The sequence below is a fragment of the Haliotis cracherodii genome, unplaced genomic scaffold (assembly GCF_022045235.1).
Source record: "Haliotis cracherodii isolate W230 unplaced genomic scaffold, xgHalCrac1.p SCAF_3, whole genome shotgun sequence".
NCBI classification, from domain to species: domain Eukaryota; kingdom Metazoa; phylum Mollusca; class Gastropoda; order Lepetellida; family Haliotidae; genus Haliotis; species Haliotis cracherodii.
Genome location: NW_027266286.1, coordinates 65,691,617 through 65,717,793, shown reverse-complemented (window position 1 = coordinate 65,717,793; position 26,177 = coordinate 65,691,617). Strand labels below are relative to the sequence as shown.

Genomic DNA, 26,177 nt, shown 5'->3' with positions numbered 1-26,177 from the left:
AATAATGACACTGACGCAGTACATGGCATAGCCAGGGCAATACCACTACATACATAGTCAACTTGTCACAGTCATGCCCCGCTTATACGGACTTCAGATATCCGGAGACCTCGGTTCCTGGACGATTTTCATTCAAAACAAAATAATTACTATATAAATTTACCCGTATATCCGGAAATTCAGTTTCCGGAACCAGACGATCATTTTCATACACAAAACACTGAAATGCACACAAAATTGTCTCACTTATCAGGACAATACACTGCCGCTGGTGGTAATCCTTTGATTCGTGAGAAGAAAATTAACCAAGTGACACTGAGTTACGTTTGAGACAAGCTTGTTTTTTGTACATGTAATCCCCTTCGATAAATATGGCGTCTGTGGAGGTCAGAGGTCAAAGTTGTGTGAGTATGGCCTGTCAACCAGCGAAACAGCAAGCGACACGCAGTTACAGCACGCAAAAAAAGGGAAAATTGTCTGTTTAAAGAAAAACACCCATCAGCAAGTTTAGAAACCATCAGAAAGCATTATGTCACTGAATTTGGACATACCATAGGAAAATCGACAATTGGTGACATTTTAAAAGACAAACAGAAGTGGATAAATCTCCCGGAAAATTCAAATGACTTATCACGATTCCGTGTAGCATAACACCAGAAGCTGGAAGATGCATTATATCTTTGGTTGTGTGACATGACAAGTCGTAATGTGCCCGTCAATGATGAAATGCTGATAGAGAAAGCTCGCGATTTTAGTGGCTGGTTTCAGTTATACGGAAATTTGTTTATACGGACGAATTGTGAAATGACGCAAGTGTCCGTATAAACGAGGCACAATACCACTACATACATAGTCAACTTGTCAGTCACATGAAGGTAATTAACCCACCTGTAAGTTCCATAAAGGTAATTAACCCACCTGTATGTTCCACGAGGGTAATTAACCCACCTGTATGTTCCACGAGGGTAATTAACCCACCTGTATGTTCCATAAAGGTAATTAACCCACCTGTATGTTCCATGAAGGTAATTAATCCACCTGTATGTTCCACGAGGGTAATTAACACACCTGTATGTTCCATAAATGTAACTAACCCACCTGTATGTTTGTTCCATAAATGTAATTAACCGACCTGTATGTTCCATGAAGTTAATTAAACACCTGTATGTTCAATGAAGGTAATTAACACACCTGTATGTTCCATGAAGGTAATTAACCCACCTGTATGTTCCATGAAGGTAATTAACCAACCTGTATGTTCCACGAGGGTAATTAACCCACCTGTATGTTCCATAAACGTAATTAACCCACCTGTATGTTCCATAAATGTAATTAAAACACCTGTATGTTCCATAAATGTAATTAACCGACCTGTATGTTCCATGAAGGTAATTCACCCACCTGTATGTTCCATGAGGGTAATTTACACACCTGTATGTTCCATAAATGTAATTAAAACACCTGTATGTTCCATGAAGGTAATTTAAACACCTGTATTTCCCATAAATGTAATTAACCCACCTGTATGTTCCATAAAGGTGATTAACTCACCTGTATGTCCCATGAAGTTAATTAAACACCTGTATGTTCCATGAAGGTAATTTACACACCTGTATTTTCCATAAATGTAATTAACCCAGCTGTATGTTCCATGAAGGTAATTAACACACCTGTATGTTCCACGAGGGTAATAAACCCACCCGTATGTTCCATAAAGGTAATTAACCCACCTGTATGTTCCATAAAGGTAATTAACCAACCTGTATGTTCCATAAAGGTAACTGACACACCTGTATGTTCCATGAAGGTAACTAACACACCTGTATGTTCCATAAAGGTAACTTACACACCTGTATGTTCAATGAAGGTAACTAACCCACCTGTATGTTCCATGAAGGTAATTAACCCACCTGTATGTTCCATGAAGGTAACTGACACACCTGTATGTTCCATAAAGGTAATTAACCCACCTGTATGCTCCATGCAGGACCTCCATAAAAGTGATGGAGGTTCCTTCCACCCAGTCATATTTCTGCCTCACCTCCTCGGTGATGTCGCCACCCCCGGGGATCCACCCATACCTGAAACGTCAGGGTGTGAGTTAATCGCAGCAAGCACTCAGTTACCAAGTGAAGGAAGGGTAACTGAACATCTTCACTCAGAATACCATGTGATAATGGTGACCTAAGGCCTTTTCATTGAAAAGGATAGAAAATAGAGAGAATTCAATTTGGCCACCTGATATGAAACTTGAATGCTGAAGCGTATAAGATTATACCCATCATAACAAGTACCAGTAACGTAGCCAGCTGTAGCCCCCCTGTCAAAAAAGGTTAACTATGGCCTTGGGTACCATCTGTACTTTTTATTCAAATCCATCAAGCAACTCTGAAATTACGTCTTTACAGCCATTAATTGATAGCCATAGCCATCCCTGTCTGTGAGGATTTATCGTGACAATCGGTAATAACAGACAAGAAGGCCATGACAGGTTTTTCACACCTGAATTTTTTTTATGAAAGCTTAATGCTACATGTACTTGATAATGTCTCAGCATATATTTGTTACTCAAAAGGATTTGTAAATGAGGGTAAAATGCACATACTATTCTATGATAAAATTCTTAATTTATAAAGAACCACAACAAGATTAAAATGACTAGATTTATTTGGCCGAAGTAGGTAAAAGATGCAGACCAGGTACAATGTACAGCACAAAAGTAACACAACAAGAAAGTGTAAGTGTATACTTGAACGACTTAAATACAAATGAGCTCAGTGATAATATTTAGACTTAAAGAGAAAATATTAAGTTGCTAGTAGAGTGTAACTTGTACCTAGGCTTCAAGCCACCGGGACAGACAACTAGAATACACTGAACAGAAAAGGAGGCGGGTGAGGAACAAAAACAAACATGTTCGAGTAGCGTTTAGCTAGCCAATGACACCGAAAGGCGGGAATTTAAACCATGCCGCTAGGGATGATGGGAAGAGAATATTAGGTCTCGTCAGCCTGAGACGAGAACATAGAAACAGTCAGTATGGGTAGAAATTTGACCTGGAAAAAGCCAAGCAGAAAATAAACTTTATAATCAAGTAGAACCTAGCAGGCTGAAAACTGTATTGAACAAACGATAACTACGAACGCCTGTACAAAAACAAGAAAGCCCCACATGGACACGCCACATCAACAGACTGTATTACAAACGGTATGTGGCATAACAAATGTTGGGGATCTTAATTAATCGTTTTCCATCTACCGACAGAAAATGTTTAAATTGATCAACCTGTGAGAACTGACCACATTCTTTATTATCTATATCATTGCTTCCACCCATGTGCAGTTAAAACAAATCGAAGCTCATTGTATGGGTGTATTATGCACAGACTGGTAGTCCATCATTAATCAAATACTGTATTCCAGAATTTAATCATGAAGGAATACATTTATGGAGGGAAGCCTGTTCCCAGGTTGACTGTACACAACTGTTTATTTGGTTCCATACCAGTTTGAACAGGCTGCCCGCCCGCACTATATTTTCAAAAGCCATTGCCTGAGAACCAATTCTTTTTATTTTCATTGTTTAATGAGATAAATTCACTATAACTCCATGGTTATACTACAAGTCACTAAAGTTCACTTTATTTCTGACTATGCACCTATTCCTTCTGACACTTATATGTTTGAATAAAGATAAAGCTTCAGTCAGCTTCAGTGTTTACATGACCAAATTGTTTGATATGTGTACCTGCATATTTTTTGCCAGGGCGCTGGTAAAACAATTTTCAAGCGGGTATTTTGTACTCAACTCTTGAGACCTACAGCAGGTATCCGGGTAGGGTCGGGTAATAGGGGGGTCGGGTACCCAGGTAGTAAATTTCCTTTCATACAAGTCCTAGAATCCATTATCACAGAAACTTTGGCAATGAAGGTCTTTGGGGTTCGAAAGATTCTGATCAAAAACGCACCAGGCGCAACATGCCTCTTGATAATCTAACTTAACTTTCAAACTAATCATAAACCTAGTAACATGCTTTTCACCTTTCTCCCACCAGATTCAGAAAGAACGGCTCTCCTTCGTTGACATGGTGACAGGTGTCCAGCTCTTCCATGCAGATAGCGATTGTCTCCGCTGTCGTGGAATCCTGGGGCACACCCCAACGCAGGTCACAGTCAATGATGCGAATTTTCCTCTCACTGCCCCATTCCCGTAACTCAGGGAACACCTGCAGGGCATGCATAAAACAATACCATGCTGTAACCATAATGCATGGAATAATAACATATAATAACATTATACAACCATGATGCATGGAATAATAACATTATACAACCAAGATGCATGGAATAATAACATTATACAACCATGATGCATGGAATAATAACATTATACAACCAAGATGCATGGAATAATAACATTATACAACCAAGATACATGGAATAATAACATTATACAACCAAGATGCATGGAATAATAACATTATACAACCAAGATACATGGAATAATAACATTATACAACCAAGATGCATGGAATAATAACATTATACAACCAAGATACATGGAATAATAACATCATACAACCATGATGCATGGAATAATAACATTATTCAACCATGATGCATGGAATAATAACATTATACAACCATGAAGCATGGAATAATAACAGTATTTATCATACCTCCATGAATGATGAGATCGGATTGGTTTACGTGACCTTGATAAAATATTATGTATCCTCCCACCGGGGGGGGGGCAATAAATTTCTAAGCCAGATAATAAATTAACTCCCTTATACCCCTCCATGAAGGAAACAGGCTGCATGTGGATTCCTGAGCAGGAGAATAAATCCCTTACACCCTGCTTTGAAGTAAAAAGCTGAATGCTTTTTCTGAGTCAATATAAGTCAAATGACATAGCACAAATTAACCTCAGCTCAACTGAACAGCTGTTTAACAAAGAGTACATGTTTTATGTGTCCCTCATACTTCTCATGATACTGCTACAACTTATAATAACTATGACGCATTGTATATGAACATTATGTAACCGCGATGTATGGAATAATAACATTATATAACCATAATGCATGGAATAATAAACATAATGTAGTCTTGAGTCATGGAATAATAACATGATGTAGTCTTGAGTCATGGAATAACAACATGACATAGTCTTGAGTCATGGAATAATAACATGATGTAGTCTTAAGTCATGGAATAATAACATGATATAGTCTTGAGTCATGGAATAATAACATGATATAGTCTTAAGTCATGGAATAATAACATGATATAGTCTTGAGTCATGGAATAATAACATGATATAGTCTTGAGTCATGGAATAATAACATGATGTAGTCTTGAGTCATGGAATAATAACATGATATAGTCTTGAGTCATGGAATAATAACATGATATAGTCTTGAGTCGTGGAATAATAACATGATGTAGTCTTGAGTCGTGGAATAATAACATGATGTAGTCTTGAGTCGTGGAATAATAACATGATGTAGTCTTGAGTCATGGAATAATAACATGATGTAGTCTTGAGTCGTGGAATAATAACATGATGTAGTCTTGAGTCGTGGAATAATAACATGATGTAGTCTTGAGTCATGGAATAATAACATGATGTAGTCTTGAGTCATGGAATAATAACATGATGTAGTCTTGAGTCATGGAATAATAACATGATGTAGTCTTGAGTCGTGGAATAATAACATGATGTAGTCTTGAGTCATGGAATAATAACATGATGTAGTCTTGAGTCGTGGAATAATAACATGATGTAGTCTTGAGTCGTGGAATAATAACATGATGTAGTCTTGAGTCATGGAATAATAACATGTTGTAGTCTTGAGTCGTGGAATAATAACATGATGTAGTCTTGAGTCATGGAATAATAACATGATGTAGTCTTGAGTCGTGGAATAATAACATGATGTAGTCTTGAGTCATGGAATAATAACATGATGTAGTCTTGAGTCGTGGAATAATAACATGATGTAGTCTTGAGTCATGGGATAATAACATGATGTAGTCTTGAGTCATGGAATAATAACATGATATAGTCTTGAGTCATGGAATAATAACATGATGTAGTCTTGAGTCATGGAATAATAACATGATGTAGTCTTGAGTCATGGAATAATAACATGATGTAGTCTTGAGTCGTGGAATAATAACATGATGTAGTCTTGAGTCATGGAATAATAACACGATGTAGTCTTGAGTCGTGGAATAATAACATGATGTAGTCTTGAGTCGTGGAATAATAACATGATGTAGTCTTGAGTCGTGGAATAATAACATGATGTAGTCTTGAGTCATGGAATAATAACATGATGTAGTCTTGAGTCGTGGAATAATAACATGATGTAGTCTTGAGTCATGGAATAATAACATGATGTAGTCTTGAGTCATGGAATAATAACATGATGTAGTCTTGAGTCATGGAATAATAACATGATGTAGTCTTGAGTCGTGGAATAATAACATGATGTAGTCTTGAGTCATGGGATAATAACATGATGTAGTCTTAAGTCATGGAATAATAACATGATATAGTCTTGAGTCATGGAATAATAATCTGATATAGTCTTGAGTCATGGAATAATAGCATGCTATCTTTGGCTACCCCTTGAACCATACACCTGTCATTTAAAGACCCAACCAATCTGTGTAGTGACTAGGTGATTCTCTAGTTTGTGTTGGTTAACTGATTTGTAGCATGCCATAAAATGTCTACATTATGTTGACTTGGCCTGGCAGTATTAGTTGCGCTATTCAGCTGTCACACCTTGGCTTAGTCAGTATGGCAGAGTGGTAGAATTAACCTTGTCATAGTCACTGGACCTTTCACATACCTTCTTGACAAGGATCTCTCTTTCATTGAAAAAATCAGTGAATGTTGAGGAGACAAATATGCGAACAGTCCTCCATCCCATAAAACCAGGAAGATCAGGAGGAGGTGGCTTCCAGTCCTGGTACTTCTCTTCCTCGGCGTCGATCTGCATCCAGCAACTCTCCACTCTCCTCGCGGCGTCAGACATCTTGGGTGCCTGGACACCACAGGACAGAGAAAAGTAAAAGGAAGCCAATCAGAGCAAGGCCTAGAGATGTGTGTCTATCCTTATTAGGAGTGCCAGTTGGGAAGTGCTTGTTGAACAAATTAGCTGTAAATTAACTTGCACATAACAACCACATGACTTCTTGAAAAGACAAAAAACAATGTCATTAAAATCAGATCTAAGTTCTCGCTGCCGCTTAACAAAGACCTGAGGACATCCCATTACGGGTCACATCAGTACGACCTTTCGCGAACTTTGACCGACCGCTGAAATGACTAACAAGAAGTCGACATCAGCCAATTAGAAAGCAGCTTTCTCGAGCTTTGCGTCACTCGTTTCAACATGGCGACTTCCATTTCAGACTACGCTTGAAAAATATGTTGACACAGTTCTCGATTTGAAAACTGAACAAACTAACATTCCTGAATGTCTAATATATGGTTGAGATTGTATGCCAGGGCATCCCACGTACTGTGCAACGCCTCCTCCGTTCAAATGTTGATCCCCTGGAAGCGAGAGATAGACGATACGGGCCGTAACTGTCGTTCAGAATACACCGTGTTAATGTTTAGAAAACACATTCCGACTGTCACTTTTGATCTGGTAAGCGACACTTTGATTGGTCGGATGAAAGGTCGTTCTGACGTGACCCGTAATGGGATGTCCTCAGATCTTTGTTTAGCGATAGCGAGAACTAAGATCTGATTTTAATGAGATTGAGGCAAAAACTACCATCATGAGCCAGAATAAATGAATTTTCTATTCCCATCTGTCACTACCAAACACGCTGACTCTCATAATCATAATTTTATTGACCTACAGATGCTATTTTTTGTGTGTTCTTTCGTTAGTTGTTGAAGTACACCGCACATGTAGTCCTACCACACATTCATGCTTCTTGTGAATCACATCTATTGACACCCTGTGTGGGTTCAGGGTTAGAATAGGTCCCCAGAAAAACTATGCTGGTCGTAAGGGGTGACTAAATGGATCGGGTGGTCAGACTAGTGGACCTGGTTGATTGTGTCATCTTACTCTGATGGCATGGATCATAACTCACAATATCAATCACTGGATTGTCTGGTCCAGACTTGATAATATATAGGTCGCCATCATACAGCTAGAGTATTGCTGAGTAAATTTCTACACTAAATGTAAAGGAGTTAAATTCATCCTAATTATCCAGTGTATCTTAATTCCATTCAAGTATGAAATACCCTGGTCCATTTTGCCAACAAATATCCTTGCTTTAAGTCTTTGAATGACACCATGCTAAAAACAGCCACCCACAACTGTGAATGTCAATGTGTTTATTCTTCCTGATCTGAACTTGAAAACTTCTCCAAAGAAAACTTTTGATACACCTTGACTTAAAAACCTTTATTGATTATACACAGAAAGGTAATTATAAACATGCGAATCACATCATTGTGGCTGATAAAAGATATACTAATATAACTTTCATCAAAGGTGTATCTCTCTAACTTCAGCGGAGCAGTGGGGTAGTGGTAAAAGCGTTTGCTCGTCACACCAAAGACCTGTGTTTGATTCCCTGGCCAACATGGGTACAATGTGTGAAGCCCATTTCTGGTGTTCCCCGCCATGATATTGCTGGAATATTGCTAAAAGTGGCGTAAAACCATACTCACTCACTCACTCTAACTTCAGCCTTCTTAAAAATTCTACAAGATATATACAGCAGAAAAGTTTATTGTCAGGAAAATGACCAATGGACTTCTTTGAGTGTTGCAGAGCTCCTGATAACTTTTTGAGCAATTGAGTTTTTAACTAGGGTTTCTATTTTAAATAATAAAAATATATACCGGTACAGTAGCTGTCCAAACACCATCTTCCTGAGGCAAGGGCATTGTCTGTCTATAATTAGGCTGGAATTTTGGCGTTACAATTTGGCTAGCCTAACAAGTGTATGCATAGTCCTATCAAAATTGTGTAACGAACTAGACATCCAGTTCGTAAACAAGGATTTCAACGTGCAGATTTCAGCTGACTGCAGGATTTGCAAAGCATGTGAACAGACAACTGGGTGTCGACAGATATTTTGCAAATCTTTTCATGTTTTTAAACAAGATGCTCAAGTGATTTGATGACATTTGATGAGGTAAGACCCGTTTGGTTACAATATAAATCTTAATCAGAGAACAGATCGTCTTGACTGACCACCATTTTGTCTGAAGCAAATGCAAGTGATACAAGAACTGGAATCTGATTGGTCAATAGGAGGGACAGAAGAGGGACACAACTTTAATAGCCACTGGTGGCGCTACAATCGAGTCTGGAAGTTCCAGCCTAGTTCGGCAAGGGTGGAAACTGGACTTTTATAGTCAGTTAACGTCCTTGCCTCGGGAAGATGTCCAATCACTTACACTTTCCTGATTGAAACAAGCAGGGCATATATGCAGTACTCGACTTGTCATATTTTGTGTCGTCTCAAAGACAGCTTGGAATGTCTTGTGGCATAAGAAATTCATTATCATGATTATACTCTTTTTCAGCTAACATTTCAGTATTAAACAGTCTACTGATTCAGGTAAATATACTGTCTCAGTAGTGATTTTGAATGTAGATCTAAGTGAACCTTGAAAAGACATTTTTCTGATTTCCAGAACATTGACGAGTGTAACCCTGTGCCAGGTTAGTGATAGGAGACATTGGAATGCTGCTTCCGAAGTGAAGCTGTGGTTGTGAATGTGTCCAAAGTATATATTGTAACTGAATGGAGATATGATAGGATGGATAATCGAGGATCATTACCTTCTGGTCATGTGACCCTTCTTCCTGTGAGTCCATCTGATGCTTGTATTTCTGATACATTGTCAGGATAGTAGTACCTCCACAGTCACCAACCTTAGAACCTACTCATCAGACAACTGGCCTCGCTCTCTGGTTGTATCCACTGCAGACATCAACTGTTCAACAAACCAAAGAAAGTTTGGGGGTGTATCGTTTGGTTAAAGATTACTGCACTTATATATATACACACATGCTTGTGTGTGTACTGCTTGTACTAGTCTAAACCTCAGCCAGTTTTGTAGTGATAGCCCACTGAGATACCATGCCACAGTTAACCATGGATACGACAGTCAGTACACTGGCCCCGAACCGACCAACCCTTGTTCTATCTCATTAATGCTTAGCACCAGGCAGGGTAACAACAAGTAACAACAAGTATCTTATTTTAACGTCAACCAACGTTGAACAGACAAGACACTCTATCCACTAGACCACCGAGGCGGTGTGAGAAAGTTTGAAGCTTAGTTACGTCTTGATCACAGGTACTCCATGACTCCTCTGTTTCCAGTAGTGGTTACATATGTTTCATATTCAGTCATGATTAGCTTAGGTCAGTCAAAATAGAAATAGAACTGAAATTGTGTAGCTCAATACATTTATATTTTATTCAGCATAAATGAGTTTGGATTGATAGATTTTGTGAGGAAAACAAAAGCATGCACATTGCCTGTTTTTAATTTGGTGGCTTCACATATATATATGATGCTTATATATATATATATATATATGATGTTCATGTACATAAACCTGAGTATATTGTACTCGTCTTCTCTTGTTCTACCGGCTAAGCCAGTCACACCCTCTAGTCAGAACATGATAGTTGGTGGGAAATCTGGGCACAACCAAATTTTCAATAGGCAAAGTGTATATATATATGTGCACACTGAATTAAAAATTGAGTGAGTATTGTTTACTGATTTTCACTTAACTAATTAGCATCAGTAGTTTAAATTGAAAATACATTATTCACAGTCAATAATTTCTTTTTCTTCAGCAAAAAGTGGTTTGGGTCAGTTTAGTGGGTACAATTAAATTCTAATTTTGTTTGAAGTGCAGGATGTAATATGTCTATCATTTTTCTTATTCAGTGCTGCCTAGCTATGTTTGTTATAATCCTCAAACCTTACAGGAAAATAATAAGCTCGTTTAACATACTTTTGGACAGCATTTCAGTCAAGTGCCAAGTTAAAGTCTTAAGTTGCATTAGTTAAAGCTAGCCTTGAATACCCTATGTATAAAGGAATTCAGGGCTAACTTTAATTGGTGTAACTGATGACTTAAGTTTGCACTTGGAAGAGAAGGAGACATTAAACATGTAGTAGTATAGGTACCTATACTACTCATGTTAAAGGAGAGCATTTCATGGCTTGGATCTTATTTCCTGTCTAGATCTGAATGTTGTAAGAAGTGCCACGTGTGAAAATGAGGCATTTTCTCTGCGAAATTAGTCAACTGCTCGATTGATATTATAATAGAAAAATGAAGTGTTTGAGTGAGTAAGAGATGACCTACTTTGAATATTTTTCTGTGAATGAATATAAGCTCTCACGTGACAAATGTACAAACATATTTCTCACCAAATACCACATTTTGTCAATTCAAAAAACAACATTTTATCATCCCTTTACTACCAATTTAAAAAATCTTCTTCCCCATTTAAAAAAAATCATTTTGATTTTCCTCATAAATAACACAATCAAGTGAACCTATGTACACACTAACACAGTTCTCGATCTGTGTCAGAATCAGCATCTGCTGTCATCTAGCAAACCCAACTGTGCGCACTGTGGCAATGAGGAGACCGCCTTGCCGGTTTGTTACAGGTCTGCAACAGAGTGTCCCCAATTTATATTTTCCTAGCAGACAGCTTACTTCCTCGTTTCATTTGTTTTGGTAACGGGTCACAGTGAAATCTTATTGTGAACATTTATACGAAATATGATTCCTTTATTAAGATCCACGTGGTATCAATACACAAATATATCACAAATTAGACATATGTGTGTAATCTATGTTGTTGCATAACTACATTTAACCCAGTGAGAATGATCTACACAACAATTCGAGCATAACTCTAAAACCGTTTGGGTAACTTCATCTTTTTGTACATTTCGAGAAGTTGCGAGATCCATCATGTCAGCTTCCATGAATAAACACGTTGTTCCGTGGATTTGCCGGTAAATACAACAGCTCTTTGAAAATGTGGCTATTTGACCGCTTGTGGTCTAATTCATGTGAGCTAGGTCGTACAGAATTGTTCATGACTCTGCAGAGTGAACGTATGTAGATTGGTCAATTTGAAGTGATGTTCCCATTCCTCTTCGGCACCTCGCTCTGTCCAGAGTTGCTTCCCTTAGCCAAAGACGTGATTTTGGTCAAATCGTTCAAACTTTTTTTATACAGATCCCTTCACCGCAAAATTTGATGACTCGTTCACAAATTCACAATATGTCAGGCAGTTTGAATTTTAGTTATCATTAACGAGCAACTTTATAAAAACCACGCCTGTGAACAACAGTGAAGATGAGTGTTAAAATTGGTATTCAGCAACCCATGTCTGTCATAAGGGGCAACTAACTGGATTTAATTGGGTGGTCAGGCTTGCTGACCAGGATGATTGTATACCAATTGCGTAGAACGATGCTCATGATATGAATCACAGGATTGCCTGGCCTAGACATGATTATTTACAGACTGCCATCATACAGCTGGAATATTGCTGTGTGTGGTGTTAAACAACAAACAATTTAATTAAACATTAAACCAGGGCCCTGTTCCACCACAGACTTGTATAACCGGTCCGTGGTTCGACAAAGCGATCCTAGTGCTACTACTATCATATGTTATGTAACTATGTGAGTTAGGTTCATCTTAGCGCTGAGATAGCTTTGTGTAACAGGGCCCAGATCTTTTGCGCCAATATGATGCCTCGAGATCTGACCACGCTAGGGCTGTTATGATTCACTCGCGTATGCGGTGAATCAAACCTTATCCATTCATGAATTGAATTCGTTATTCGTGATGACTAGAATCAAATATGTTTGAATATGCAGCCATGAGCATTTACATACCTTGTCCCTTAAAATATCCCTAAAAATATATTATATGCATAGATTTCTTCAAAGACAACACTCTTATATATTTAATTTGACAGTATTGTGGTCAACGGTCATTGTCACATTTGAGCAGATGCTAGTACCTGGATAAGTGCAGTATATAGAATGAATAATAAATAAATAATTGACGAAAATATGCCAAATAATATATGTTGTTATTCTTTCACTGAATATAATATCTGGTATATGACAAGAGGGTTGGCACCCACATTATCGGCAGGGAATTATGTATGCATGGCATGTGCTATGATAAGACAATTTGTGTCATGTGAAAAAATACATTATCTTCTTTGCAGAGATGAATTTGTGGATGTCTACAAGAAACTTTGCAGTGAGAGAACAACCACACAGCAGCAAGCCCTTGACCAGATCACTGTGTGGAAAACAAGGTGACTGTTTACTTCTGCATGTTAAGTGCAGTATTTATGTATGTCAATGGGTGATTGCAAATATTTAAGGAAGGATACATCATGTAATATAAAGAGACATTATTTATATTATTGTGGGCCAGTTAGTGACACTCTCAAGCAATGACTTATTCAATTATGTATATCAAATATCAATTACTGTACATTAAGTCTGTTTATATTTATCATGTTTATAGCCTGAACAAGAAATTTAAACGAAACATACCAGATGCCCTCAGTAACCCTGACTCACACCTTGGTCCCTGGTCGGTCGGCACCCAACCAGTACTCATCACTATGGTAAACGTCCCGTGAAGATTCCGTTTTAGAAGAGATCTTCAGCAACCCATGCTTGCCGTAAAAGGCGACTATGCTTGTCGGGTGGATCGGGGGGTCAGGCTCGCTGACTTGGTTGATACATGTCATCGATTCAAATTGCGTGGATCGATGCTCATGATATCAATCACTGGATTGTCTGGTCCAGACTCGAATATTTACAGACCGCCGTCATATAGCTGGAATATTGCTGAGTGCGGCTTTAAACAACAAACCAACCAACCAACCACTATGGTAAATGTCACTTTGAGCTTTCGTGATGGTCATTTGTCAGTAGACAGTATGTCTGTTTGTTGTTTAACACGGCACTCAGCAATATTTCAGCTGTATGATGGCGGTCTGGTACTATTCAAGTCAAGACCAGGCAATCCAGTGATTGACATCATGAGCATCGATCTACACAATTGTGATACGATGACATGCATGAACCACCCAATCCTGTTTGTCAAGTCTTACAATAAGCATAGGTTGCTGAAGGTCAATTCTAACCCCATCTTCTCGGTGGTCAATAGGAAGTACCATTAGGGCCTTTAGTCAGTAGGCAGTAAAACCCAGAGGGTCGGGATATTATTTTTATTTAATTCAATTTTTTTATTTTAAGCTGAGAAGTATATTATTGTTGTTTTCTGTTAACATTTTAGATTGATCTTTCGATGGTGTTTTGGGGTCCTTTTATCCAAGTCTGTAAAACCCATCTGGACCCTCTTTCTGTGATGACCCACTGTGATGACCCACTGTGATGACCCACTGTGATGCCATATTTCTTCATAGAATAGAAATACAACTGTACATCAAGTTTCTGACTATGTGCATCTCAAGCAACAGCAGGTGTGGCCAAAAGAGGTCACATGGTACATTGATATGAAGTTGACTTTTACAGATTTGTAACCCACTGAACCAGTTTCCAACGTTACCTTTTATAGGTCTTCAGCAACCCGTGCTTGCCGTAAAAGGTGACTATGTTTGTTGTAAGAGGCGACTACCGGCATTAGGCTTGCTGACTTGGTTGATGCATGTCATCGTATCCCAATTGTGTGGATTGATGCTCATAATGTCAATCACTGGATTGTCTGGTCCAGACTTCATTATTTACAGAACACCATCATATTGCGGGAATATTGCTGAGTGTGGTGTTAAACAACAATCAGCAAAAAAAAAAAATACTTTTACAGGTGTGACTCGCATCTGCCCGTGTCTGTCAACTGCACAGCTGACCTGATCACGGCACAGATCGACCATCGTCTCTACCAGGGGGAGTCGGAACACCTCTCCGAGCACAAGGTCCGCCAGGGATATGCCCTCGCACTCATCAGGTGTGTAACAAAAGCAAGTCTGTCATTAAGAGTAGGCAACCCAGTTAAGCCTATATGAAGTTGGGAAGGTCGGGCAACACTACATTTCTTTAGTAGTTTATGGATTTGACTATCAGAAGCCAAATATCGAAATCAGTAAATAATGCGAAAATAGTTTAAATTTATTTTGTATATGCCACCTACTGTATTAATGATTTGGTTACTAATTGATCAAATCCATTGTATGCAGTCTCTATCAACTGCAAACTGAGAGAACAAAACCATCTCACAAATAAATACATATACCGTATTCACTGTATTAAGAGCCCTGCTTCATTAACACCCCCTGACCAACTTCTAGACCAGTCCGTAAGTAATGTTTATAAGCACCCCCTATCATGACCGAAATAGTGGTCTGATAGAAACAGGATTACTCCACACGTTCCAATCAACATTAAAAAAACATTACAATAGCTCACTGCTAAAAGGAGTATTGCAAAAGGTCACTGGAGGGATATTACAATAGGCCACTGCTAGGAGGAGTATTGCAAAAGGTCACTGGAAGAATATTACAATAGGTCACTGCTAGGAGGAGTACTGCAATAGGTCACTGGAAGAATATTACAATAGGTCACTGCTAGGAGGAGTATTTCAATAGGTCACTGGAAGAATATTACAATAGGTCACTGCTAGGAGGAGTACTGCAATAGGTCACTGGAAGAATATTACAATAGGTCACTGCTAGGAGGAGTATTTCAATAGGTCACTGGAAGAATATTACAATAGGCCGCTGCTAGGAGGAGTACTGCAATAGGTCACTGGAAGAATATTACAATAGGCCACTGCGAGGAGGAGTACTGCAAAAGGTCACTGGAAGAATATTACAATAGGTCACTGCTAGGAGGAGTATTGCGAAAGGTCACTGGAAGAATATTGCAATAGGCCACTGCTAGGAGGAGTATTGCAAAAGGTCACTGGAGGAATATTACAATAGGTCACTGCTAGGAGGAGTATTACGAAAGGTCACTGGAGGAATATTACAATAGGCCACTGGTGGGAGAAGTAATTACTAAAAAAAGTTAAAAGGTAAAAAAGTTGAAGGAGTTGCCATATACTCTGAGATTTTGATCAAGTCACAATATGACTGAAATTAACTGACATATCTGTTAGTCCACAGAGCAGAAACTATTTCATATGTTCAGCTCCCCAACGGGACTTCTATGGAAGACTAAGCCCTCAGTGCTCCATGCTTGTCATACTTGACTAAAATGTTGCTGTTTATAGTATGTGTCGATAACGATTCATTGTGTTGCCGTACCCAAGAAGAGTGGATTGTTGCTCAGACTACCAACCACCATTTTGTCTGGCCCAGACTTGTATGATACTTAGAGGCCGATTTGATTTTGTGATAGGGCTGACTGCAGCGTGAAAAAACATTCCCCCCTCCTATATAGAAGATTTACAGAAATATTTTCAAGAAGATGGTTGCCATTAATAGCGGGTGCGACACTAAGCAATAATAGATATGACATTTATCAGTAATTGATGTGACATTAAGCGGTAATTGATATGACATTTGTCAGTAATTGATATGACATTTGTCAGTAATTGATGTGAAATTTAATCAGTTATCACTCACTCAAGAGGATTGTATGAATACGTCCCTTCATTTGCAGATGTGTGAACTTCATCACTGACCGCTACCAGCAGGACAAGAACAATGTGGCTCTCCCCATCCATCGCATCGGGGAAGAGGTCAGTCTTGTTGTTATCAGTTCACCCATGCTTGTTGTAAGAGGCGACTAACGGGATCGGGTGGTCAGCCTCGCTGACCTGGTTGATGCATGTCGTCGTATCCCGATGGAGTAGATTGATGCTAATAATGTCAATCACTGGATTGTCTGGTCCATACTCGATTATTTACAGACTGCCATCATGTAGCTGGAATATTGCTGAGTGTGGCATAAACAACGAACAAACAACAAAACAACATGTTATTATTTAGTTCTACAGTTGACTTTGCTTCCATTACCTAAGAACCTAGAGATCAGACATATTTGTCATGTGATCACTGATTGGAGCAGAAAATCCAGTATTGCTCCCATTTTAAAGATACCACTACTGAGGTTCAAAGTGTTGTGTGTGTTGATAGATCGGCATCCCGGAGTGGATAGTGTCCCTGCGTCATGAAGGGACTCACCGTGCGATGCCCTCCCTCGACGTCCTGTCCCGGGGAACGCAGTGGGCTGTTGAATGGCTCAAGGTTAGTAGCTACACCGATTCTCTACAACAGTGAGTGAGTTGGTTACTGTATTTGCCTATTAAGTGCCCTGCTCCAGTTAGCGGAACGACCGAATTCTTGACCAATCTTTAAGTAATTGTTATGAGCGCCCCCTTCTAAGGCTGAAATGTATGACATTCCAAATTTTCTTATGTATATTACAAAAACAGTAGCATAGAAGGAGTTTATAAGTGCATTGTAACTTTTATTGAAAACTTTTATTGAAATGTCCGTGAAATCCCTGAAATCAAATTTAACTTGTGAATGGTTTTTAAAGCACCCTTCCCTTGTCAGTTTCCTACCCCACCCAGGGCGGTTATGCTCTCCTTTAAGCAGTAATCCAGCCGTATGTTGTAACGATGTGACAAATCACACCTTCAACCACGATAGACCTCCACACACTTTCTCATTAAAATCAGATTGTTTGGTTCCGATACGATATGTCTGCATGTTGTGGCATTCACCGCTGAGACTTCTAAGCATATCTGATTTCTGGATGTCGAAAATGAATATCAACAGGGAGTTCTGAATGCAAAAAGATAAAGCAACACTATATGTTCTTGTGGATATTTTATACATGCTGTTGTTTCTGAGCACCACAGTATCTGCATCAAAACAGATGGAGGGTATAGTATGTGTGTTTTGCGGCTGTTTTCTTTTACTAAGATATCCTCAGACGTTCACAGGGATGGTGGGGTAGCCTGGAGGTTAACATGGTTAAAGCGTTGGCTTGTCACTGAAGAGCCGGGTTTGATTCCCCACAGGGTACAATGTGTGAAGCCCATTTTCCAGTGTCCCCGGCCGTGATATTGCTGAAATGTTGCTAAAAGCAGGGTAAAACCTCCCTCCCTCACTCACTCACTCCCTCACTCACTCACTCACTCACTCACTCACTCACTCACTCACTCACTCTCCCTCCCTCCCTCCCTCCCTCCCGCACGCACGCACGCACGCACGCACGCACGCACGCATCACACAGACATTGTAAATACTCAGATTATGGCTTGTTTCATGGACCCTAAATATAGATTATATCGTATTAAGTGTCCATGCTTGTTTTTAAGATAAAGTTGTCTTTTATGAGTGAGTGAGATGTATTACGGTTGTTCTTGTGATTAGCGAGAAAACTATGAATGTTTCTTAAGTGTCCTGAAACCCATAACCTGAGGATAGAACATCGATTCCCTCTTTCCAGCGCCACTGATCTATCCTGTACCAATATGGTAATGATTGATTTCAGCACAATTTCTGGGAGCGACAACTTGTTCCCAGGAACACGTCAAGCAGAATCCAGGATACCAAAATTAAGCTGACAAAAGCATCTGTAAAATCTATGTCAAAGAGGATGAAGTCGTACAGGAAGATTCGCTTCCAAGCAAAAGAGATGGTAAGTGAACATTAAGAAGGTTTGATGATGGATAAATTATGCACTTTAAAAAATTGTTGCATGCCTTACTTTTAACTGTAATACATAGATGTTTATTATAACAATTTTGCACAAGCCAACAGGCAAGGAGGGTTTGAGTGTAATATAGGATAACTGACCAGTGAAAATAGAGGCCTTCTTGAATTGAAAAAAACAACACATTTGGGAGAAAACTGTTAATACTTGATGATCACAGGGATTTATCTAGACCTGCTCAGATGCCGACATTCGGCCCCAAGTCTGCAGCAAATGAGAGTAAAAATTTAAATGTCCTAATTCCTCAGAATTTACGAAAATAAGTGTGAGTGAGTGAGTATGGTTTTATGCTGCTTTTAGCAATATTCCAGCAATATTATGGCGGGGGACACCAGAAATGGGCTTCACACATTGTACCCATGTCGGAAATCGAACCCGGATCTTCTGAAAATAAGAACATAATAATCAAATTGTGAACAATTGTGAACAAATTGTGATTTTCTTCCAATTTGCCTGCCAAGTGTATTTAGTTTGAAATCCTAGATAAATCCCTTGATCATTTTTCTATATGTTACTCAACCATATGAGAAACCTCCCCCAAATCTAGTGAGTGAGTGAGTGAGTTGGGTTTAACGCCATTTTTAACAGTATTACGGTTATATCACGGCCCCTCAGCTTAAAGTCGGAGGAAAGCCCGAAGTGATGCAGGTTTCAGACGTTTACCACTTCGGTGAAACCCACGAACACGGGTATGATGTTGACAAACCTAGAAACATAATTGGGGCGAACCGGGATTCAAACCCACAATCATAGATTTCTGGCATGCCCAAGGGACGCAACTCTGCACAGCGAATCGCTGGTCCTTAGACGACTGGGCCACCCAAGCCCCCTGCCAAGTCTAGTGTTCAGATGACATAATGTTATCACTTTGTGATGTCATGAACAGTTGATGACATCACATGATATTGTTCTCCACAATAGAGTAAGGTGATGTCATATCGGAATGTCCTTACATTCATTCTTCTACCTTCATGGGTAATACTTACACTAATGATCCCATGATGGGGATAGAATAAATAACCATAATATTTTGATGAATAAAATAGATTAAAAATATCAAATATTAAAATTTTGCCTGATTTGACATAAAAAAATGCATAATATGTCTCTATTTTCAGTGATGTTTTCAAAGAGTGATAGTTACATTGTGAATTATTTGAACATTGTTTTTTCTAGTCGGAGTACCCAGTGATGGCGGATGTGATGAGAGAGAAAGGCTGTGAGGTACAGGCTGCCCGGCTCATCATTGCGTATCAACAGATACGCTTCCAGGTGGGATTGCTGCCTGTGTCTTATTGGAGTCCTATTATTTCTTATCATCATGATCGTACTGTAACCTGCTACCATATGAACTATATCTTCAGGAGCTAGCTGGGAAGACTTTTGATGTGAGCGACCTTCAGACAGGTGAAGAAGGTCAGAAGGTGTTGCAAGAGATGAAGAAAGTATTATCAGTAGCTGTGTAAGTAGAATTTTCTGTAGACATGCAAGTAGAATTATACATACAAGTGCAAGTAGTATTATCAGTAGCCATGCAAGTAGTATTATAAGTTGCATGTAAGTAGTATTATAAGTAGCCATGCAAGTAGTATTATAAGTAGCTATGCAAGTAGTATTATAAGTAGGTGTGTAAGTAGTCTTTTCAGTAGCCCTGTAATTAGTATTATCAGTAGCCCTGCATGTAGTAGTATCAGTAGCCATGTAAGTAGTATTATCAGTAGCTAGATAAGTAGTATTATCAGTGGATGTGCAAGTAATATTATAAGTAGCAATGTAGGTAATATTGCCGGTAGCTATGTAAGTAGTATATCAGTAGCCATATAAGTAGAATTCTCTGTAGGCGTGCAAGTAGAATTCTCTGTAGGCGTGCAAGTAGTATTATCAGTATCCATGCAAGTAGTATTATCAGTGGATGTGCTAGTAGTATTATAAGTTGCATATAAGTAGTATTATCAGTAGTTGTGAAAGTAGTCTTTTCAGTAGCCATGTTCCAAAACTGATCTTGGTTTTAATTGTGTTGTGTTGATAACATTTATGCAATGGTACAATGACTTATGTGCTAGATGTAGTTAACACATTGTTTGTAATGCTTATAGCATTTATTCACCTGATGAAGGAGTAAGTATATACTCCGAAACATTCTTCATTATATAGACGTTGACATCTATAAATACTCTTCCTCATGTGTATCACTTCCAAATGCCTTTGGGGGCACGGGTGGCCCAGTCGTCTAAGGCGCCGCGATTCTCTGTGCAGAGTTGCGTCCCTTGGGCACGCCAGAAACCTATGATTGTGGGTTCGAATCCCAGTTCGCCCCGATTATGTTTCTAGGTTTGTCAGCACCATACCTGTGCTCGTGGGTTTCACCGAAGTGGTAAACGCCTGAGACCTCCATCACTTCGGGCTTTCCTCCCACATTAAGCTGACACGCCGCGATATAAGTTCAATACTGTTAAAAGCGGCGTTAAACCCAACTCACTCACTCACTCACTCACTCACTCACTCCAAATGCCTTTCAAAGTCTGTTTTATACTGTTCTACATTCAACATGATGAAATGTTGTATTGCTAATGATTTGTTTAGACCAATTTGAGTTATTCAGCAGTATTCAGAGGCATCATGTTTCATCAAAGAGGGGACAGAGGCATTTTATAAATATATAAAAAAAAGTACACAACAATATTGGTAATTTTGAGACACATTTGCTCAAAACATACTCTTAAAAGGAGAGTCGGGTGATTTTAAAGGGAGGCGATTGGGATGTTTTTAGAAGGGGGATTATATTGCTGGCCATTATAGTTAATCGTGTATGTTATGTGTTTGTGCATTTCTTGTGATTCTGTGCTTCTTCCTCTAAGGGAGAGTACTCTGGTCCTGCTGCTGGAACCTGGATGTCTGCTGCCCACGGAGGAACAACTTGCTCACATGGGGATCACTGCAGACTGTAGGTTGTCCCTGGGGAAACACTTTCTCACATATATAAGAAATAAGAAAATCTATTCTTTTGTCTGTCACAGTCAAAACAATTATCATACACCATACATGTTTGTGAGGCACTACAAGGCTTAATGTCACTTTACCATCTCACCCTACCGGGTACCCATTCACAGCTGGGCCAACAGAGGCAAATTTTGATGTGTTACATGTGCTTCAGTGTAGGCAGATCAGAAGCCCTCAAAACTCTCAGGAGTCAAGCTGCCGAACACCTATCCAACTATTCTCCATGACCGTTGTTTAACTTCACTTGGTTTGTGACCTGTGCACAGTACACAGGACTACGTGCCACCCAACTTGACTGACATAGTATCTCCCTTCTCTTCAGGCCCCACCAGTAATAAACTAGCATGGGTTCTGGCAGTGTACTGGCGACCTCTCCTGCAGGAAGTCAACAATCTCCGCCTCACGCCATGTTTAATTGAACATCTCGCATCTGCCGTCTCAAGTGAGGCATCTCATTGGAACAGACTGGTGCATGTATGGCTGCAGACCCTGGTCTGTCCGTATACTATATCATGTAAGTCTCACAGTCTTAGTTTTGTTCTAAACAACTGGTCCTTCACAGTCCTTGGTGATTCTGGAAGAAAAAGTGATGGTTTGTTCACAATGTCTGTCTTTATACAGTGTGCAGAATAAGAGCCTCCCAGTAGCCCACAGCTACTTTATTTTCTTTATCAAGATAGCCAGAGTTGTCTTTTTAATATTCTGTCAACATGGTCAAGAAAATTCCTGCTAAAAGTGTTCGTAACAGGGTTTTAAATGACTGATTTCTGATTCCAAAGACTCCGTGGTCTAGTGGTAGAGTGCCCGCCCGGAGAGCGGAAGGTCCGGGTTTGATCCCCAGCCACATCATTGCAAAAGACGTTTAGATATGGTATTTGTTGTTACCCTGTCTGGTGCTTGGCTTTAAGGGGCTAACACAAGGACTGGTTCGGCTCGGAGTCAGTATACTGTGTCTGAGTGGGGTATTCATGTTAAACTGAGGCATGGTAACTCAGTGTGCTAGCACTATAAATCGGCATCAGTCCCAACTAGTACAAGCAGCCACACACACGTGCATGTACGTCGCTATATTAGTGTAATATATAATCTTGGACGCGACGTTGAGTCCCATTTCACCTCCTCTTATTTCAAGGATTTACTGTAACATTATTTAAGTCATGTGATATTAATGTACTACGCTTGATAGCTTTATAATTATGTAAATTATTTCAAGTGAGATCAACAGAGATGTAATGTTATTTATCTTACAACTGTATTATGGACCATGTGGCCTGAATTATGAAATAAACTTGATTGATTGATTGATTAGTCATGCTTGTGATGGTCCCTTGTCTAGTCACAAGTGACAGAAACCCGTTTGATATTGACTAAGACCTTGTTGAAACTTGAAACAGCACTGTCCCTGCTGACAGATTTCTCTTTGTATTTGGTCGTGAAAGAACTGGCTTCTCAGATCTACAGTTGGTTAGGTAAATATTTTCTATCCAGCATGACTGGCTTGTACTGTTGATAAATTATTTCACACACTTGTGTGTATGGCTGACATGAATCATATGTTGACATTTTCTTCAGTCCCATCGGGCAGGTCAGAGTCACTGTTCAGCCACCAGGTGGCTCTGTGTGAGCTCCCGCTACTACAGAAGTGTCTGCAGCATCCGAACATCTACACACATGACCTGCTGACAGCGTAAGTAGGTCACACTTACAGCGCATGTAAACATGGCTGAAAACACATCATGCTGATTGTGCATTGTCAAATGGGGGGAGTATTATATAGGTGCTATCATTCCGCAGGTTTGCTAGTCGTGAGAACTCACTGTTGACAGTGGAGGCAGCAGAGAGGCTGAACGGACTGGTCCAGATACTTCTCCGAAACAGGAAGTCGGCAAGCCGGGGAAACAAAAGGTCAAGGTCAATGGAAGCCAGGCCTCAAGTACAGTTGTTCTCTGTGGCAGGTGAGTGTCTGAGTTGGTGGATGTGGTTGTGGAGGGGGCGGGGGGGGGTTGTTTCTTGTCATGGGGAGCGATTGATCATATAGCTGAGCTGCAAGTTATTATGGGATTATTAGCTCTGTGTACAACTCTGTCACTTTTGATGCTTGCTGGTAATTTTGTATGATACTTTCAGACTTACTGCAGGATAGTCCAGCTACACACCAGATTGTGTGCAAAAGGTCCCCCAAGTCCCAGTGGAAAAAATGTTCCGGTAAGAAACATTCATGTCAGACATTTTCTCATTTCTCCAAATGCAAATTACTGTTAATTATGTCCGATAACAAGATGTAGTGGCATGAAAAGTCTAGTATGCTATTAATTTTCTAAACCATTGTCCCATTGATGGTTTCAGCCTCTGTTGCTTGGCAACACATTCCTGTGGGGATTCTTCCATGTCAGGACGTAAACACATTATATCTGGACCTTGACCTTGACCTTGATGGAAGGAACAGTGGAGCAGGTCCAGCTGCTGAGGATGTAGAGCAGAGTGCTTCAGCAGATCAAGGAGATGCGGAGTAAGTTGGGAATCGGAACATTTCACAAACATGGCAGGCTTGGCCTTGTCACACTTTAAGGATTTGCCTGCCTGTACAGCCACTTTTGGTCTTTAATGGAGAAATCATGAGAATCTGTTGATTCTGCTTCTGAAATCAACTTTTTCGAGTGATTTCTCCGGCTTAAACCATTTTATGGTGGATATAATATTTTTCTATAATTTTGCATTAATTACCTATTATTGGTTCGTCTGGACAGAACATAACACAGGACAGTTTGGGACCGTGGGGTAGCCTAGTGGGTCAAGTGTTCTCTCGTCACCTCTAAGGCCAGGGTTCAATTCCCCACATGGGTACAATGTGTGAAGCCCATTTCTGGTGATCCCTGCTGGGATATTGCTGGAATATTGCTTAATGAGGTGTAAATCCCAACTCAATAATTCGTCATGCTGAAGAACCGGGTTCGATTCCCCATTTTGGTACAATGTGGGAAGTCCATTTCTGGTGTTCCCTGCTGTGATATTGCTGGAATGTTGCTAAATATGGCGTAAAACAATAATCACTCATGACTCTTTACTGATATATGTTACAGTGATGTGACTGGACAGATAGACACCATGGACACTGCTGTTGACAGCAACATCTCCATGGACGCTGCCGAGGACAACATCCCCATGCCCTTCTCCTGGTCCCGCAGTCAGCTGGAGTTGATCAGAAATAAACTGACTGTTCTGTAGCTGTGTTGTTGTGTTTGGCCTTATCCTTTGTAGACAGAGATATATAAGTATATAAAGTCTACATCAGGAGATCGCATACCTTCCTATACATACTAGCTTCTGTGTAAGTGACGTCAAATCATCAGTTACAATAGGTGATTATTGTGATTTGGATAGAGTATTTTCTGAATTTATAGATGAATAGGGACATGGCCGCCACCCACTCAAACTATTTTAAAAAGACGTTAAAAGATGGTAGGTTAACCTGCCTGGCGCTCGGAATTAAGGGGCCAAAACAAGGACTGGTCGGCTCGGAGTCAGTATACTGTGTCTGAGTGGGGTATTCATGTTAAACTGCAGCATGGTATCTCAGTGAGCTAGCGCTATAAGTTGGCATCAGTCCGGACTAGTACAAGCAGCCACACACACGTGCATGCACGTCGCTGTATAAGTGCAATAATCTTGAATGCGCCGTTTAACCTCACCTCACCTCAGACATCACAATCCTTTGTGATCAACTGCCTCCATGCAAAATGGCTTGACCTATGGCGTGTCACCAACGACCTCAGCTTGGACCTGGCACGCTGCTCATAATATCAACCACTGGTTAATAAAGGGACCAGTCATTTATTATAGGGATGGATGAGTCAGAGAGAATTGGGGGAGGGCCACCAAAAAATATGACAGTCCGTAGGGGCGGGCTATACAAAATATTACATATATTTAGGGAGGGTCAAGAAACAAATGGACATTTAATAATAAAAAATAAAGTGCTTTTTGCATTTTGTCTTATCAGGGAGGGTCATGAAAAACATGTAGAACCGCATGGGAAGGGTCATCCCAAAATATGACAAGTATTAGGGAAGGGTAATTATTTTCAATTCATTAGTGCAAACACCCTCCCCTGTGTAATAAATGGCCGGTCCCTTACAGTCCAGTGATACAGCTTGAAGAGTGCCGATTCTCGCACACACACCCACACCAACACACACGCACACACACACACACTCGCACACACACCCACACCCACAGTCGCACCCACACAGTCGCACCCACACACACTCGCACGCACGCACACACACACTCGCACACACACCCACACACACACTCCCACGCACACACACACTCGCACACACACCCACACACACACTCGCACACTCGCACACACAGAGACTATAATTCACTTCAACATTTGAAGT

General features: G+C 39.9%; 2 protein-coding genes across 2 annotated transcripts in view; one reads left to right on the top strand and one right to left on the bottom strand.

Annotated features, from left to right (window-relative positions):
* Positions 1–11,752, bottom strand: part of LOC139474617 (TPR repeat-containing protein DDB_G0287407-like) — a 28,784-nt gene extending 17,032 nt beyond the window's left edge. The window contains exons 1-5 of the mRNA XM_071257700.1: positions 11,603–11,752; positions 9,842–9,996; positions 6,866–7,060; positions 4,041–4,225; positions 1,971–2,081 (exon numbers count right to left, since the gene is read on the bottom strand). Of these exons, the coding sequence (XP_071113801.1) occupies positions 1,971–2,081; positions 4,041–4,225; positions 6,866–7,060; positions 9,842–9,901 (551 nt within the window). The 5' untranslated portion in view covers positions 9,902–9,996; positions 11,603–11,752. The remainder of the gene's footprint in view (positions 1–1,970; positions 2,082–4,040; positions 4,226–6,865; positions 7,061–9,841; positions 9,997–11,602) is intronic.
* Positions 11,753–12,007: 255 nt separating this feature from the next.
* Positions 12,008–24,999, top strand: LOC139474950 (ribosomal biogenesis protein LAS1L-like). The gene is made up of 15 exons (XM_071258151.1): positions 12,008–12,057; positions 13,293–13,385; positions 14,912–15,052; positions 16,708–16,786; positions 17,184–17,294; positions 18,553–18,699; positions 19,951–20,046; positions 20,139–20,236; positions 21,633–21,718; positions 22,097–22,288; positions 23,347–23,461; positions 23,569–23,729; positions 23,902–23,979; positions 24,121–24,283; positions 24,855–24,999. Exons 1-15 carry the CDS (start codon positions 12,014–12,016, stop codon positions 24,997–24,999), a joined length of 1,749 nt encoding a protein of 582 aa, XP_071114252.1. The 5' UTR covers positions 12,008–12,013.
* Positions 25,000–26,177: the final 1,178 nt, after the last annotated feature.

Excerpts from the sequence above, each read along its gene's own strand:
- LOC139474950 (XM_071258151.1), top strand. The coding sequence starts at position 12,014 with ATGTCAGCTTCCATGAATAAACACGTTGTTCCGTGGATTTGCCG. Across the intron at positions 12,058-13,292 it reads GTTGTTCCGTGGATTTGCCG|AGATGAATTTGTGGATGTCT; the intron begins GTAAATACAACA and ends TCTTCTTTGCAG. Across the intron at positions 23,980-24,120 it reads CCAGTGGAAAAAATGTTCCG|CCTCTGTTGCTTGGCAACAC; the intron begins GTAAGAAACATT and ends TGATGGTTTCAG.